Here is an 18963-nt window from a genome sequence, read left to right on the forward strand (position 1 = left end):
CCTTTGCCAGTGTTGGATGTTATATAATGGAAAGAAATAAAGAAGAGGAAGAGAAAAAAAAACAAGTTACATAAAATGAAGCAGAGCAAAATGATGTTCTTTTTCTCTTTGTGGGAAATCACTAATATTTTAGGGTACAATCATTTTTAATTACATTTAACACGTAGCTACTGGGAGCTACTGTATGCCCTGCAGATGAAGACATAACTGGAAAAAAAAGGTAAGGTAATTTTTGTTCGTTTCTCTTCGCTTCATTTTTTCACCCTGTTCCTTTGTGATAAAATGCCAGATGCAGCTCCACTGGCTCATAAAGGTCCTGTGAAGGGAAAAAAAATATATGAAATGACAAAGGTCATTCATAATTTCTGATAAATTTAAAATCTTTTTTCTAATGAACATTACCGTTGGGTAAATCCACTTTCTTGGAATTCTGAATTTTGGAAATCTGTCAGATTTTTAGAAATATAAAAAAAAAATAATTAAAAAAAAAAACCTCTGGTAACTGCTAAATCAGTAGTAAATTGGTTATTATCAGATCATGCATACTTGACAGTGTAATAATATCTAAGCTAATTAGTCATGTAGGCTTGAATGCATTTCAACAACCATCTGGCTGTATTATGAAAAGCACTCGAAAAGCTCTAGCTGTATTCGTTTTTATTCTTCTTCTCTTTTTTCTTTTTTTTTTGTAAAATAAATCAGAATGTATAATAAGTTGTATATGCATTTTACATGTTAATGTGAAAACAGCATGTTCTGACAGAGAGCATGACCTGGATTCCATTAGTCTTCCCCCCCGCCCCCTCCATTAGCCCATTTACAATTCATTCCAATTTGTATGCATTCATTCAGACAAAGTAAGGTCAAGCAAAAGTTGGATATCTTGTTGTATGCATTATGAGAGACTTTTTTTTTTTTTTTTTTAATAAGACACCCACATTGGTTTTAGATCACTTTTTATATAAAGTTTCTAAATCACTATCTTGGAAATCATTCTGTATTCTCACTGAGGTAGTGAATACCATGTATTAATTAAACTGCATTTACATTGAAATGGTTCTTGCAGTTGTTTGGTTTAGATAGGGATGAATATGTACACTATATTGCCAAAAGTATTCGCTCACCTGCCTTGACTCGCATATGAACTTAAGTGACATCCCATTCCTAATCCATAGGGTTCAATATGACGTTGGTCCACCCTTTGCAGCTATAACAGCTTCAACTCTTCTGGGAAGGCTGTCCACAAGGTTTAGGAGTGTGTTTATGGGAATTTTTGACCGTTCTTCCAGAAGCGCATTTGTGAGGTCACACACTGATGTTGGACGAGAAGGCCTGGCTCTCAGTCTCTCCGCTCTAATTCATCCCAAAGGTGTTCTATCGGGTTGAGGTCAGGACTCTGTGCAGGCCAGTCAAGTTCATCCACACCAGACTCGGTCATCCATGTCTTTATGGACCTTGCTTTGTGCGCTGGTGCACAGTCATGTTGGAAGAGGAAGGGGCCAGCTCCAAACTGTTCCCACAAAGTTGGGAGCATGGAATTGTCCAAAATGTCTTGGTATGCTGAAGCATTCAGAGTTCCTTTCACTGGAACTAAGGGGCCAAGCCCAGCTCCTGAAAAACAACCCCACACCATAATCCCCCCTCCACCAAACTTTACACTTGGCACAATGCAGTCAGACAAGTACCGTTCTCCTGGCAACCGCCAAACCCAGACTCGTCCATCAGATTGCCAGATGGAGAAGCGCGATTCGTCACTCCAGAGAATGCGTCTCCACTGCTCTAGAGTCCAGTGGCGGCGTGCTTTACACCACTGTATCCGACGCTTTGCATTGCACTTGGTGATGTATGGCTTGGATGCAGCTGCTCGGCCATGGGAACCCATTCCATGAAGCTCTCTGTGCACTGTTCTTGAGCTAATCTGAAGGCCACATGAAGTTTGGAGGTCTGTAGCGATTGACTCTGCAGAAAGTTGGCGACCTCTTCGCACTATGCGCCTCAGCATCCGCTGACCCCGCTCCGTCAGTTTACGTGGCCTACCACTTCGTGGCTGAGTTGCTGTCGTTCCCAAACACTTCCACGTTCTTATAATACAGCTGACAGTTGACTGTGGAATATTTAGGAGCGAGGAAATGTCACGACTGGATTTGTTGCACAGGTTCCACGCTGGAATTCACTGAGCTCCTGAGAGCGACCCATTCTTTCACAAATGTTTGTAAAAACAGTCTGCATGCCTAGGTGCTTGATTTTATACACCTGTGGCCATGGAAGTGATTGGAACACCTGATTCTGATTATTTGGATGGGTGAGCGAATACTTTTAGCAATATAGTGTATATGTACAGGGGGGATGTTTGGTTTAGTGGGTTGCATGTCTGACTCAAATCTCCAGAGTCTAGGGTTGATGGTTTAATTCCCAACCTCTGCCCTGTGTGTGCAGAGTTTGCATGCTATCCTCCAGATACTGTACTTTGTACAGATGCTGATTGGCATCTGAGGGGTGGTGGTAGCTCATGTGGTTAAGGCTCTGGGTTGTTGATTGGAAGATCGGAGTTTAAACCTCAGCACTGCCAAGCTGCCACAATTGGGCCCTTGAGCAAGACCCTCAACCCCCTCTCTCCAGGAGCACTGCATCATGGCTGACCCGAACGCTCTCTGACCCCCCTCTGAACCCACCCCTCCAAGGATGGGTTATTCAAAGAAGAATTTCAGATATATTTATAGGAAAGTCGAACACTTTCTTTACATATCCCAGCTGAGAAAGTTGGGGTCAGACTCTGTACCCCCGAATAGCCTGGGATAGTCTCAACGGTCAACAACTCAGGTTTCAATGATCAAAAACCCAGAGCCTTAACAGCTTGAGCCGCCACTGCCCCACCACTGCTGTTTCTCCCCTGTCTTGTACCCCTGAGATAGTCTCCAGGTTTCCTGCAGCCCTGTGCAGGATAAGCAGTACAGAAAATAGATGGATAAATACGAACAGTGTAATCTACATGTGTAATGAGAGTCGTAAGCAGTACAGTGTTTACACTATTAAATCATTTAAATCACTTTAGTTTTTACTTAGAAATTTTACTTGGCTCCATTATACTGGGTGTGATTAAACATTTATACGGATTAGACAGATAATTAGAGATCGTTATTATCAAAAAAGAGTGCCAGGCACCCGGATAACAGTGCTGCATTTAAACACTTTTCCTTTATTCAGTCTTTACCTGTTTTACTTGGTACATACATGGTACAATTTATCAAAAATAGAAAAGAAAAAAAAAGAAAATTTAATTTAGAGGACTGAAAGGAAGCTCCTGCCTATATTTTACTGGCAGACATCAAAATGGTGAGAAAAGAATAATATAGTCAGTGCATAAAATGAGGCAAACCTCAGGAGGGGCTAACACTATAAACAAGTGAATGCTAAAAAATGTATGACAGCACCATTTTTTGTCCATAGCTGCTGAAGTAAACAAGAATACAGAGAGTTAAAGATGTACGATTTTCAAATTTTTCCATCTATGATAGAAATCAAATCTAACACATGCTAATGCTGTGTCCTTCAACACTAAAGATGGGTATAATTAACTGCTGCATTATCATCATCTCAGAGCTGCAGGAATGCTGTGAGGATAAAGCCATGAGTATTAGATGACAGAGCACAATGTCTGTCCACTGATGCCAGTAATAGCTAGGTAAAAATTGTGGGGGGAAAAATAGATCTCGGACCGTTAAATGGGTGGTGTTGAGTAAGATTTGAAAGATATTTTTTACTCAAAAAATTCAGCCTGTCCTCATTTCCATTTCCCTACTGTATGTACACAAAGCTCCCCCCATAGTGGTTCAACTGGAGCTCGCATTAGCGAGGACTGCCAGCGCATTCGGACATTCGCGTGCTTGAAAGCCAAGATAGAAATGTATAAACATGAAAAATTGTCTCCAGAATGATTTATGAGGGTGAGAAAGGTGGTGTCTATAACATGAAGCCAATCCATATAGATGCAAAACTTGTAGAAAGGCAGGTTTCCAAACTGTTTTATTTCCAGCTATGTAATACGTCTGTTACTAAAGCTAGTATTTTTCGTCATTTCTACATCATTCAAATCATTCCACATTATTTATAAATGGAAAAAAAAAATGACATTGACTATTGTTGATTAGCTTGCCAACATCCAGCTGTTCTGTTTTGTGCTTTATTGTGATCCATCAGTTCTGCTCTCAGATATGATGATGCAAGATAAGATCACGTACAGAGCCGATAGTAGTGAACTAACCAGTTAGCTCTAGCCGGCTTCGTAAAGCCACGAGGTTATGATTTATCAGCACGTTCCTCGCACAGACTTTAAGTTTAAAAGTTTAAAAGCCATCTGCAGGACTATGTGACTCAAAGACAGGGCCTTGTTAAATGGAAAAGCTTTCTCCGTTATGAAGTCTGCAATTCTCTATAAAGCTGTACCGGAAATTTGTGATGGGTCTTTGGCTGTACTTCTCTCGGGTGCAACGACGTCGGACGTGTCTGTTCTGCTGTATGTCATGTGGGCTTGACGATTCGGGATAGACAGCTCTGACTGTGAATTACTGCGAGTTACTATTACATGATTTCCAGGGTGACTTACAGCAGCTCTGGAACATGATGTTTTAGAGAATTTTTTAAAGCAGAATAGGTACATCAAGACTGTACATCAGTTTGACTTGAGTTGTGTCACATGAAAATGTAGCCAGGGAGAAGTATTGCCAGTTCAATCTGAATGTTCGGCGGCACGAAGAGCCTTTTTAAACTGTCGATCAACCACTCAAATGGTGCGACAAACCCTAATTCTCCTTATTTGAAACGTTTATGATGAGTATTGCATATAGGCAAACTGCCTATGCAGTGTTCTATAATATATAACTCTGTAGAATTAAATAAATATCAGAAGCACAGCGATCAATGGAATACTGGATTCCTGCATAGCGTGACAACCGAGTAATATACATCAAGCTGAGCTGAATTGATTTAGTCTCCCAGCTGGCTTGTTTAAAGTCACAATGTTCATAATTCATCAAAATTAGCATCAGTTAAATCTTTCTATTTCTCAAGATCGCTTCATTTGTTTTGCCTGCACAGTTTGCTATCATTCCATCATTACGCCTTGCTTTCCAGTGAAAAAACAAAAAACTGTTTATATCTGAGCTTATGTTCTGACCAGATGCCTGCATGATTGTTCTGACATTAAAACACAAAGCATGAAAGATTAATGATGCTACCGGTTGGTTTCTTAATGCAGCTGTTTACTTTTAAAACAGCATCAGATATGAGAAGGCTGACATTTCCATTTGATAGATACATACTAGAAAATTAAGCCGCTGAAATATTCTATTTGCAATGATTAATTGCTGGAGTCACTGAAGGGATATTTGAGTGCAAAATGTAGGCAGATCTTGAAAGAGTAGTGAGAACATGGTTGCAATTAATCGAAAAATAAAAGCAAAATCTGGGCTAGATCACAAGTAGATTTCCCTTGCTGGTCCAGATGCATGATATATTATTGCAAAGGCTTGTGCATATCAAATATAAATGTATATTTAGAGAGAGAGAAAGAGAGATAGTACCACAATATGTCATGCTGAAATTCATACACTGAACTGTACTAGAACTTGTGAGTAATATCAAATACTGAAATATGACAAATTATTTCATCATATCAGTTTCTCTGTGCTGGAAATCAGAGAAATATGATCTCTTGTCATGTGGTACCCTATACAGCCAAAAATAGGTGGACGGTGGACACCTGAACCTCACACCCATATATATGACTTCAACAAACTACTGCTACAAAGTTAGACACAAAACAATTCTATAACATGACGTTGTATGCTGTAGCCTAGTGGAACCAAGGGACCTAAACCTAACATCTTCCCCACAGCCACTTTCCAAAATCTAGCACAGAGCCTTCTCAGGACAGTGGACGTTATTATATCAGCATATGGATAGTGGAAACTAAATCTGGACTGGGAGGTTCAGCAAGAACATGAGTGAGGTTGTGTATCTCGAGGGTCAGATTTTTATCTGGATACAAAACACAGTTTAGATATGAGTCTAATATTAATCTTGAACTTTTTGTCCTAGGTTTCTTATGTTCTGTAAATGTCCATTGTCCATCGAATCGAATGAAAAGTACTTGATCAACTTATTTTTTAAATCATAATCAGTGCTGCTTTATTCAATCATTCAACAAATCAAAATAGTTAATAATGATCAACATTAAAACCATGAAAAAATAGACATCAATTCCAGGTGAAAATTTTAATTCTCTTTGCGAATTTTGGCTACATTTACACAAATGGGTGTGTCAGCAGGTTATGATTTTTCACCCCTGTCTTTGCAAATGAAGGATGTACTTTTATGTGATTCTGAAGACAAATCTACACTGTCAGAAAAGGTGAGATGGGACCCAAATGCAGATATGGACAGAAAACACAGTTCGAAGTCTTTAATGAGTGCACGCTAAACCAGCCAGTGAATGCAAACATACAGTGAGCTGGAGCAGAGGCACAGAAACAGACACAGTTCCAAAAATACGGAACAGGAACCAATAAGTCCATAAGCACAGCTCAAACCCCAAAAATATCTCTCAACAGGAAGTGCCACAACAGGAGTATATAAAAGGGCAACAATAACAGGTCAAAGATAGCCCTTAATCCAGAAATCAGCAAACAGAGCAATGAAGGGAAAGCAGTAGAACAGTCCAATAATCCAGTGGCTCGAGTAACAGGGCTGAAGAGAACAAGCAAAAATCCAAACAGGAAAACAGTCTAGGGTCAAAAGAGATGAGGTAGACAAGACACAGAGCTTATGGCATGCTTACACTGATCAGACATAACTTTATAACCACCTGCCTAATATTGTGTTGGTCTCCCTTTTTGCTGCCAAAACAGCCCTGACCCGTCCTGCACTGTGTATTCTGACACCTTTCTATCAGAACCAGCATTAACTTCTTCAGCAGTTTGAGCAACAGTAGCTCGTCTGCTGCCTTCACTCCCCACGTGCATCAATGAGCCTTGGCCGCCCATGACCCTGTCACTGTTTCACCACTGTCCCTCCCTTGGACCACTTTTGATAGATACTGACCACTGCAGACTGGGAACATCCCACAAGAGCTGCAGTTTTAAAGATGCTCTGCTCCAGTCGTCTAGCCATCACAATTTGGCCCTTGCCCATTTTTCCTGCTTCTAACACATCAACTGTGAGGACAAAATGTTCACTTGCTGCCTAATATATCCCACCCACTAACAGGTGCCATGGTGAGGAGATAATCAGTGTTATTCACCTCACCTGTCACTGCTCATAATGTTATGCCTGATGTATATAGCGCCACACGGTACAAAATGTCAGCTGACCCGGAAGTGCTTAGCAAAACCATTAACACTATCACGAAACCAAAAGTTTCAATAACCATGAATGTTGATTATATCAACAAAATAGCCACCTCCAATCATGTTTATTTCAATGCTATTTCATCACATAAGTATTTCTTATCATTTACGTATCTCTTTTTCAAATGCTACGCTTCAACTCGACAAAAAAAATCTGGCCAATCTCTGATTCAATCTCTGAGGTTTAATCATATGAATGAGCCATGCAGAAATCCATGCATGAATATTGATGCGTCTTTTGAACATCAATCGGCAAACACTGAATACGGAAATCTTTGCAGTTTTGACATTTAGCCAATAAATCCAGGCTAATCAAATGTGAACTTCATATATTGGTAAAGCTAGAGCAGGATGGCGCAGTAGCAGTGTGTTGAGAAATTCTTACTTCTTTTTTAAAGCTTACAGTTCTCTTACATTACTTAGGTATTTGCTTCCAATTATGCACACGCACACAAAGACACACGCACAGACGAATAAGCATATATTTCCAGATAAAGAAGTACACTAACACAGATGGAGTAAAAGATTCTAAATGAAAATGGAAAATCACATTCAGCTCTCGATCTCAATCTGAATCCCCAGTCAGCAGCCTGCTGTCAATTGAGATAGAGCATCCATTTGTAAAGAGACCTCTCTCAGTCTGGCTCCTTTCCACCTGATTCCCTGATAAGGCTCTGCTTTATTTTTAATTCTCTGTAATGGGAGAGTATCTCCTAGGGACAATGGGTGTCAAGCAATTCACACTCCCTCAACTCCTATCATGTTAACACAGATAAATGGGTTGCCAGAAACAGTATTATATCACCGAGTCTGAAGTCATGGGGGATTCATTAAAGGTTCTGTAGTCTACATTGTTTCTTAGATTGATCTTCCTCTGAAGATCAGTTCTGAAGAGTAATTCGTGGTTAATGAACGTTTTCCATTTTGGGTCTTTAAGACTGCTATATGGAAATGACCTCTCTTCTGATTGGATGGCTGATAGCTGTTTAAAGTAGATAGATATATTTCATACTTATAAGATGTTGTTGAAGCAAGTCTCCTACCACTCAGTGTGCGAAAATGACCATATTAGCTAATTACATTAGCTTAACTAATCAGCAACTATTAACTCTACCTTCACTAACTGGAAGATTCGCTAAGAATTTGCAAATACTGCCAACCCATTTAGTAGGAATTCCCATTCAGTTGTCCCAGACCCACTGTAACCCTGACCAGTATAAAACATATCCTGATGTATGGATGAAATGTGTGAGTGAAAAAAACCTCTATTTCCCAGAACACACCACAGCCTACAAACATGGCCGCCCTGAGCTGCACTTCCCTCTTCTGGCACGTTTACAGTCGCCAGACTGTTGATCATACACACCTGTTAACAATCACTCACACACACACACACACACACACTTTAAAAGAGACATTCAGCGGAAATATTCTCATTCTCATCAAGCCTTTTGATATCATCTTGTTTCTCTGTTTCTTTTTTATTTGGATTTGCCCTTGCTTGTGTGACTCAATAACCTCTCTTCTTTATCTGTATCCATTTCAGCCTCCATTTTCTGACTAAAAATGTCAGATAAAAATTAAAACTCATATTAATTTCATTCATTTATTCCTCAATAATTCAGTTAATTTTTTTTTGTGGTCTTGATGCCACAGTAAAATGTTTAATTTATTATATTTGTAAAATACATAGAAATTTGCAAACAGGATTGTTTTGTATCGTCGGAGAACAATGGTAACTAAGACATTTAATAATGTCGTGCAGGCAAACCAGCAGAATCCATTTCGATGCTGTTGGATTCTGGTAGAATATTATGTCCTATTGTATGGTTTTACAGTTCTATTGATGTCGGTGAGTAGAAAAGCATTTATTTGTTACATACCTCCACACATATCTACTCATGGAGTAAAGTGAAAAGCTCTTGTAGTGGAGTGTAGTATGAAATTACAATAAATAGCACAATGTCTCTTTGAAACAGATGGCAGGTTTTAGCAGTGAGGCAATTTCATAGCAACAGGCATTATTAAATCCTTTATGCCCAACTACTTTCTCATTCTTCTCCTTGAAAGGCTGTCTACCTTACCCCTAACTGAGTTGACTCAAACCATACTGACACATGCAGTGTGACAGGCACCCAGCATAAGAACAATCAATACACAGATATTTTCACTTATTTAACAGTACAGGGTATATTCTAAGCAGTAGATTAACAGATGAGGTGTTAATGGTCTTGCTATTAGATACTGGTCCCTCACATTAAAGGTTCAGCTTGTCTTCCCTGATAACTTTACAAAGGAATAGTGCTACAATAAGTTCATGTAAAAGTTTCACTTCCTAGTCTCTGGGTTGTTGATTGGAGGATCAGGGTTCAAGCCCCAGCACCACCAAGCTCCACTTCTGGGCAATTAAGCAAGGCCCTTAACCCTCCTTGCTCCAGGGGTGCTGTTGGATAGCTGCCCATGTGCTCAGACTCTGTGCTGGGATACGCAAAGAAAGTAATTCCACTGTGCTGTAAGGTATGTGTGGAGATAATAAAGGCTTCTTGCCATCAGTTCTATATCTTCTCAAATAGCAGAACCAGGAAAATTTCACTGGATCAAACCAAGAGCTTTTTAAAGCACCCCATTTCAGATTTCTTCCCCACTTTGCTGTTATTATATACACCGCTCTTCTCAGAAGTATTTCCACCAGATTTCGGGAAATGGCTGTGAGGATTTCAGCCACATGAGCATTAGTGAGGTTAGATGCTGATGTTGGATGAGGAGGTCCGGGGTGCAATTCTACTTCATCCCAGAGGTGTTTAGTTTCAAGTTTATTTGTCATATGTACAGATGGAATATGACAGTACTGTACATTTAATGAAATGCTTAGGTGAGGCTAAGACAAACTATAGCAATAAATGTAAGCAAAAAAAACCTCTTAAGAACAATTCTATATTTTATACTGTAATTTTATATACAGTATATGGATATGTACAGTACGTAAGGATATATCTTTTTATATATAGTATATTAAGGCAGTAAATGGAAGGTGTGCAACATATATAGTGTGCATGATGATTGTGTAGTCTCAGTATGTTAGCAGATGCACCAATATGTTATGTATAGGAATATGGTAATGATTTTGTGTGTCATCCTTATCCCACAGGAGCCATGCCAATCTTCTCTGTATCGTTCCAATTTTAGTATATGTGCTGCCGCAGAAGCTGGGGTCAGTTCAGGGCACTGTACAGGATACTCAAGATCTATAAATATTCATGAACATCACTTTGAGCACACGGGTATTGTCATGCTGCAACAGGTTGCATACAAAAGACATCCTGTTTTTGTGAATATATATATATATATATGTGTGTGTGTGTGTGTGTGTGTGTGTGCGTAAGTGCTGGCCATGAAATACGCAAGCATGACCTTTGCAGTTAGTTTCCATTTGCAATTAAGGAATAAATTAAGATGAGATGTGATGATATAGAGGTGTTTTATTCCTCAAATACCACAGCAAATTATGAGTTTTTTTTATTAATTAAAACAGTTATTTAAGGTAATATTATATTTAGAAATTTTTATAATATTTTAACCAGTTATTACATTACTACAATTTACTAAAATAGAGACGTTACTAAAATTTACTAAAATAGAGACGTAAATCAGTGAACGTTACTGCAAGTTTCTAGTATTTGTGATTATTTTAATATAAATGAGGAATTTTCACTGTGATATATGTGAAAACATTTTAACATATTAAAAATCACTAATGCCCACTTATAGACTGTGTGTGTGTATGTGTGTGTGTGTGTGTGTGTCCTACCACTTTCTTTCAAACATTTTTACTCCACACAGCACAAATAGGTTACATTCAATCCATATTTAAAGCCTTTTATTCAGTTTGTTTAATCAAATGGTATTTCAGTACATACAACCAAAAATGTCATCAAAAATTACACAAAAATATATAGTATGAAATATTTTGTATAACCATACCTTTGATATCATTTATAAAAACCTCTTAAAAAAATTAACATACATATGTGTAATTTTTTTCATTAATTTATTTTCTTTTGTAAGAGGCATTTCAAGATGTTTTATTTACATTTATTTAAATTTTATTTTATTTAGTATACATTTTAGTGAGCTTCATTTATTCGGAATATGTACATAAATATAATTTGAGTTTTATTACAGATCAGCAGGTCTTATTATATACAGCATTTCTCACCCGTGTCTAAACTAACATGTGAATGAATGAAGGAATTAAGGAAGGAATAAATGATAAAACAAACACCAAAATCTCTTCCCAGTGATCTCTTCCTCTTTCACGCGCTGAGCTTCCGCATGTTTCTCACTCGCATTTTGAGGATCTTTGATATCCCCAGTCTGGTCAATTCTTGTTGAAACTGAAAAAGAAGTGATTCACGCATATAACAGCACTGTAAATTGCCTTATAAATAGGAATTGACATTCCTAGACATTACCTAAAGAGTAAAAATGACATTATAGGGCTACGTTACATTAAATTACTCACTTGCATCAACACCAATTCTTTAATCTGAGAGTCCGGCATGTTTCCTCTAACTTGAATTTTCATTCGCAGAACTATCACAACACCTGAGATCAAAATAATGTATTACAGAATGAACACAATCACACAACACTTGACAATTGCATTGCTTTAGTTGTGTTGTGTGTTTTCTTATATATTTAAAGAAATATGAAATTTTCTATGTTAGATATTTAAACTAAAGTTTGAATTTCCTTACCTGGATTGGATCCTACATGAGCAACAAAAAAGAAGAAGCATTTGTAGAACATGTGTAACTTCATCTAGCTATAGACACTATATCCTTACGTAAAATCGAGCAATATTTTAAATTCTTATATTGTCACAGGAAACAAACAAACTCACCACTGTAGCAGAGGAAAGGGAAACGGGCAAAGCAGTTTTCATCAGTCCATTTGCCAGTAGAATCCACTGAGGTGCAGCGTTGGCTTCCAGATTGTCCAAAGATATACAAACCATTATCAGGTTCAGATATGTGGTATCCTTGATTCTCTGGTCTCCAGAATGTAAAAGTTGAGTTGCTCTGATCTGACCACAATCGGCTCCTATATAAACCTATCCATACCTCATAGCCATTGTGAATTATGCTCAGTATCCTCTGAAGCTCTGTTTCGTTCCTCACACTGGCCAGGTCTGTGTAATTCGCTCTGCAGAAACTCTGAGCTTCTTGCCATGTCATTCTAGTAGAAATCCACACATATTCCCTGTGTGTACCTGAGGTTGGGATTAATGTAATAGTCATGTTTGTGATAAATATTCAAATGACAGCTGGTTTGGGTTCTACCCCAATGCTTTCTAATCTTTATTATTATTATTATTATTATTATTATTATTATTATTATTATTATTATTATTATTATTATTATCATTTACAGTGCAGATCTTTTAAATCTATTTTTCTTGCAGGAAATATTTGAAAATAAAAATAAAAATTAATCTTTTTAGGTTTTCACTGTTAATTTTTTTTTTCAAAGGTAGGGTTAAATGTTATAGTAAAATGACATTGCATCAAGTAGTTTATTAAATAAATAAATAAATAAATAAATAAATAAATAAATAAATAAATAAATAAATAAAATCAACTAGTTTTTAAATAAATATAAAAAATGGTTACATTAAATTCTTCAGTCCTACATTTTACAAAATTAGTTGAAATCATACTTTTGACTATTGATCTAAAAGCACTAGCTAGTTAGGTTAACTTGGTTAATTTTTTTTTTTCTAGCATGTATTAGAGACACATTGGGATATATGCTTGGTAGAGAACAAAAAAACTGGGACTTATACAAATAATTACGTAGTTTTGAATTATGTCCACTTCCTTGTTTTTGCAAAGTGGTGTTTAGTGGAAGCTGCTATAAGTCATTTTTAACACAACACTGCTTTTCTAGCACGTTGTACTAAAGTTTGAACTTTCTCCATCTGTACTAGTTGTATAAAATTAATTTTGACTTCACTATTTAACTAATAGTTCAGCAGATGCATTTTGCAATTAACCTTGACAAAGGAACTAAATTCAAGCAAAATATGTAACGCAATATCAGATAAATCGAACAGTGGGATAGATAACAAATATATCCTGCACTTACCACTATAGCAAATAAATCCCAATAACAGTGTACACTGCTGATCAGACCATTCTCCTGTGCTGCGCATGGAAACACACAGCTCTTTCCCATTGTAGTTATTTGGCTCTTCATACCATCCTCTGAAGTCTCTCTCACCCTCCTTATAGAAAGCATCACCATCTAAAGACCATCTCCAGCCGCCCAGATCACCATACAATCCAATCCAGGCTAAACCAGAATAGTTGCTATTTGCTGTGTAAATGAGTGTGTTCACTTCCTCCATGTTCTCAACAGTAGCCAGGTCAGTGTAATTCTCTCTGCAGTATCTTTGGGCTTCCGTCCAGGTCTTATTCACATTAATAAAGTGATACTGACGAGAGGATAATGATGTTGCTACAGAAGCATAAGAAAATAATGATCAAAATATAGATTGGAGTTAAAAATGACTTTTTTAAAAACGATTATTACAAAACAGAAATCTACTCACTCCTATAGCAGAAGAATGGGAAGGTTTTACCACAGTTCTCATCTGTCCACGTCCCAGAGTTAGTAAAAACTGCAGTACAGTGTTCGCTCTGTCCATAATTATCAGGCTGTCCTTGATTCCAATAGCTGAAAGAGGAGTTGCTTTTATCTGACCAATATGATGTTCTGTATAGACCAATCCATACATTGCTAAAATAATGACGGAGTAATGATCGTATTCTCAGGTTCTCGGCCTCGTTCCTCACGCTGATCAGGTCTGTGTAAATTTCTCTGCAGTATCTCTGAGCTTCAGTCCAGCTCATGTATCGCTGAACCAAGATATAGTTTTCACTAGCATTTCTCCTTCCTAAAACAGACAGTAATGTTTATCAATTCAGAAAGATAGTGTACTATACTGATCTAGTTCAACAGTATTTAATGTCTGATTGCTGTTCTTACCATCAAAGCAAATGAATGGCAGTGTGAAATAGCAAGGTGCCTCCCACCATACCATGTCAAACACTGAAAAGTATACACACGCACTATTTCCAAGCCAGTTCATTGGTTTGTTTATATACCAGTTTCTAAAGCTTCTCTCTCCCGCCATGTATAAAAGATCATTATCCAGAGACCATTTCCAGCTGTTCATGTCATCATACAGTCCAATCCATGCTAAACCAGAATAGTTTCCATATACTGCTTCAACCAGTTTTTCCATGTCCTCCATGTTAGTAATGGTGGCCAGGTCAATATAATTCCCTCTGCAGTATCTCTGGGCTTCAGTCCAGGTCTTGTTCTCAGAAACAAAGTGATACTGACGGGTGCATAATGATCCTGGGCAGAATTCTTTCAAAGAATTAATAGAAAAGCATAATTATATTTTTTTTGTAGCAATTATGTGGGAAACCACAATGTATTGCAAATATTTTGGAAATAAAATAAATAATTAGAAAAAAAATCAGCATTAAAAGTAGCGCTATTTGTGCAAGTTTTTTTTTTATTTTACCTTGTTTTTTGTCATTGTTGTTTTTTTAAGCAAACTAACTTAACTATTTTGCATGAATAAACATCTGATGGCAAACTGGCGTATTATGTAACATTAAAGACACTTAGTGTAAGGGATAAGAGAAAAAAGTTAGCTCACTGTTATAGCAGATAAAAGGGAATGAAGCTAAGCAGTCCTCATCTGTCCACTGCCCATAATCTCTAAGTGATAGAGCTGTGCAATGCTGATTGCCATGTTCCCAAAAAACATATAAACCATTGTCTGGTTGTTCTGGAATATATGGACTGGCTGGTCTCCAGTTTTCATAGGTAGACTCGTGCTGGTCTGACCAGAGTCTGGTCCTGTATAAGCCAATCCATGCAGGAGAGCCACCTGTGAGGTTGAGGATTTTTTTATTATCTTCTTGATTCCTCACACTGGCCAGGTCTGTGTAATGCTGTCTGCAGTAATGCTGAGCTTCTGCCCAGGGCATGAACTGGGCAACCCAGATGTAACCATCTGTTACATTTCTTCCTGTAATAGAGGAATATCATGCTGAATAAAACTAAGTAAAATTTACACACTTCATTCTAGTTAAGATTTTGATATATTCTCACCATCATAGCAAACGAAATTTATATAATTGTTACAATCTCCATCAGACCATTTGCCGTCAGAGCGAATAAACACACACAGCTCTTTTCCGTTGTAGTTATCAGGTTCATGGTACCACCCAGTGTACATTTTCTCTCCTTCCTTATACAAACTATCATCATCCAAAGACCATCTCCAGCTGTCCGGATCATCATATAATCCAATCCAGGCCAAACCTGAGTAGCTCGTATTTACTGCATTAAGAAGGCTGTTCATTTCTTCCATGTTCTCAATGGTAGCCAGGTCAGTGTAATTCTCTCTGCAGTGCCTCTGTGCTTCAATCCAGGTCTTATTCTTGTTAACAAAATAATACACACGAGAGGATGCTGATGACATTGCTAGAAAACACAATAAAATCTGAGTTAGGATATTTTTCCATATTTCGTTAAAAAAAATAAAGAAGCTAGATTTGCCTTTATGATATTAAATTAATACTTGTGATCCAGTAGATGCGAACATGCTTTTGTAATAGAGCTACTCACTTCTATAGCAGAGGAATGGGATTGTTTGATTGCAGTTTTCATCTGTCCATTTCCCAGAATCGGCATTATTCAATGACACAGCAGTACAGTATTCATTCTGATCATAATTATCTGGTTGTCCTGGTTTCCAGTTGCTGAAAGAAGAATTGCTTCTATCTGACCAAGACCTGGTTCTGTACAGGCCGATCCAAATAATGTCATAATAATAATAAGTATTATATATATTATATATCAGTCTTATCTGGTGGTCCTCAGTCTCACTTCTTACACTGGCCAGATCAGTGTGATGCTCTCTGCAGTATCTTTGAGCTTCAGTCCAGTTCAAGTGCTCATTAACTAGGACATATCTTTCACTGGCCTGTATTCTCCCTAAAAGATAGAGAGCTTTGTATAACAACTTATAGAGAAAGCTTCTAATTGTAAATACAGATATCTTCTATACTCACCATCGTAGCAAAGGAATTGAAGCAATGCAGAGCAATACGTCGCCTGCCATTCTCCATTAAATCTCGACAGTGATGCACACAAACTTTTTCCACCCCAGTTCCTTGGTTTCGTTATATACCAGTTTCTGAACACTCTCTCTCCCTCTTTGTAGAAGGAATCATTATTCAAAGACCATTTCCAGCTGTTCAGATCATCATATAGTCCTATCCAGGTTTTCCTGCTGCTCCTGAAGTCTGTCTTTCTAAAAAGAGCCAGCTCTTCTTCAGCATGATCAATACTGGCTAAGTCAACATAATTCTCTCTGCAGTATCTCTGTGCTTCAGCCCAAGTTTTATTCTGGTTAATGAAGTGATACTGGCGAGAGAGACAGACTCCAGTAGTGTAGAACCCTGTTTAAGACACAGTGATAGTTTTCTGTAGTAGCATACTTTATACAATAAATAGTCTTAGCAACAAGTGAAGGTTAAGCTGTGTTAAAGTATCATCACAGTAGGTATCTTGATAATGATGATGATTATTGTTGTTAGAAGTAGTAGTAAATTCGTTGCAATGAATAATAATAATGAATTCTTGAAGAAAAGTTGTTTTCTGGTTACTGAAGTTCAGGGAAATGTAGGTAAAGTTTTAGGTTACTGACCTAAGAGCAGCAAAAGATGAAACATGGCTCTGAAAAACATAATCAAAGAACAAATTCAGTTTAAATATATGTTCCAAGGCTTAGATAGATAGATAGATAGATAGATAGATAGATAGATAGATAGATAGATAGATAGATAGATAGATAGATAGATAGATAGATAGATAGATAGATAGATAGATAGATAGATAGATAGATAGATAGATTTGTGAATTTATTTACCCAATTCTCATTTCCTCCTCGTTCCTTTCCACCAATTTGTTGTACTGCTTTAATATAACTGAATAACATATCCTGAACAAGCCAGTATAAGTATTATAGGATGTGGGAGGGATTTGGTGGGATGTGCCAACATGAAGTGAAAGAGTCCACAGTCATTAAAGTATAAAATATACAGTACTTCAAAAATGTTACGATTAATTGAACAGAACTGAGGTTTAATTATTAGAAAACGGACATAAATTTCGATTCATTTAACTCGAAGACGATGTTAAAACCGTAGAACCCATTCAGACGCGTCGCTGTTACTGAATGAGAGAGGCATGAGGAAGGCAGCCTAAGGGGGGCTGTATTTACCGAAACGCTACTTGAGTGATATTGGGGTCAGGTTTCCCTTTTATTGTTTTTTCTTTTTATTTCAGGTAATACTGAAATACCGATTCTGTACAGCTTCTTTATATTTAAAAAAAAAAAAAGTCCATTGTTAAAAACCTGTTATTTGGTGCTATTCAAGTTGTAATATGAGACAACAACAGAATTTGTAATAGGACACAACTAACCTTAAAGCAGAAAAAAAAGAAAAGAAAACACGCACACACACAAATGGCTTCCAAATTAAAAAGGGGGAAATAGTTAAAGAGAGAGAGAGAGAGAGAGAGAGAGAGTGAATCAGACCAAAATACATGCATTAAATTATATGTAAAACTGAAGTTTTATAGTTACTCAAAGATAGAAGGAGTGCTGCAAAATCATTAACCAGACTCTGAGGAAGCATACGAAAAAAATACAGCTTAGAATTACAGGAAATAAGAGACAGAATGAGAAAAACATAAGGTACAAACACTAAAGAGGGTGTAACACGAGACAAGTGAATACAATAAGTGAAATGAACCAATAACCTAACCACTTAACTGGTTCAAACCAGGAAGTAGGAGCTAATACTAAAATAAATAGCATACGGTTCTGTTAGCACAGGAGTCTTCTTCTGTGCATCCTAAATATGATCATTTCCGCTAGCACACAACTGAAAAATGCATGAGAAATACATTCAGAAGTATATTTAATTAAAATTTTACTTGTTTACTTTTCAGCCTTGCTTGTGATTTGCTTTGGAGACGTTCAGGATGAATGTTCCGGTAAAAAAACAACGTAGAAAACGCAGGTAAGAGCAAATACACGAAATGTGTGAAGCCAAAGAGCTCCAATTTGACGTGGAACGAAGCTCGTGTAGACGGAATGTAGAGATAATGTAAAGAAGCATGTGTGAGTCGATACAGGAGAAACGATAGAATACGAACATAGTTGTAGATATAATGTAAAAAAAGAGCACTAAATATCTGAAAATAAGATTAATTACCCTGCAAAAGGCATGACATTAAAGACAAGCTAGTCAGAAGTGTTGCAGGTTTTATGCCTCATAGGCTGCACCCAAAAAGGAGATTAAATAATCATTCTTAATTATGCCACCCTAATTTGTAATTTTAATTAGGAAATTATAAAAAAAAAAAAAATCATAATAATTCAACCCTCATATATTAGCTAATT

At 37.2% G+C, this 18963-nt stretch overlaps 1 protein-coding gene and 1 non-coding gene across 2 annotated transcripts; both read right to left on the reverse strand.

The window, feature by feature from the left end:
* Positions 1 to 10503: 10503 nt before the first annotated feature.
* LOC131369655 (U6 spliceosomal RNA) lies at positions 10504 to 10610 on the reverse strand. Its single transcript, XR_009207301.1, has one exon. It is a non-coding gene; the product is annotated as a U6 spliceosomal RNA (small nuclear RNA).
* Positions 10611 to 11448: 838 nt separating this feature from the next.
* On the reverse strand, positions 11449 to 17723 carry LOC131368849 (C-type mannose receptor 2-like). The gene is made up of 13 exons (XM_058415013.1): positions 17422 to 17723; positions 17200 to 17228; positions 16562 to 16951; positions 16116 to 16484; positions 15597 to 15971; positions 15139 to 15513; positions 14454 to 14840; positions 14017 to 14361; positions 13551 to 13922; positions 12307 to 12675; positions 12161 to 12172; positions 11926 to 12008; positions 11449 to 11797 (listed from the first exon to the last, which is right to left on the reverse strand). The coding sequence occupies exons 1-13, from the start codon at positions 17430 to 17432 to the stop codon at positions 11717 to 11719; spliced, it is 3198 nt and encodes a 1065-aa protein (XP_058270996.1). The 5' UTR covers positions 17433 to 17723; the 3' UTR covers positions 11449 to 11716.
* Between the last annotated feature and the right edge of the window lie 1240 nt (positions 17724 to 18963).

Source organism: Hemibagrus wyckioides, linkage group LG18, assembly GCF_019097595.1.
Source record: "Hemibagrus wyckioides isolate EC202008001 linkage group LG18, SWU_Hwy_1.0, whole genome shotgun sequence".
In the NCBI taxonomy this organism is placed as follows: Eukaryota; Metazoa; Chordata; class Actinopteri; order Siluriformes; family Bagridae; genus Hemibagrus; species Hemibagrus wyckioides.

Coding starts and splice junctions, on each gene's coding strand:
- LOC131368849 (XM_058415013.1), bottom strand. Junction 14,362..14,453: donor GCCATTCATTTGCTTTGATG/GTAAGAACAGCA, acceptor TGTCTGTTTTAG/GAAGGAGAAATGCTAGTGAA. Junction 11,798..11,925: donor AAGAATTGGTGTTGATGCAA/GTGAGTAATTTA, acceptor CTTCTTTTTCAG/TTTCAACAAGAATTGACCAG.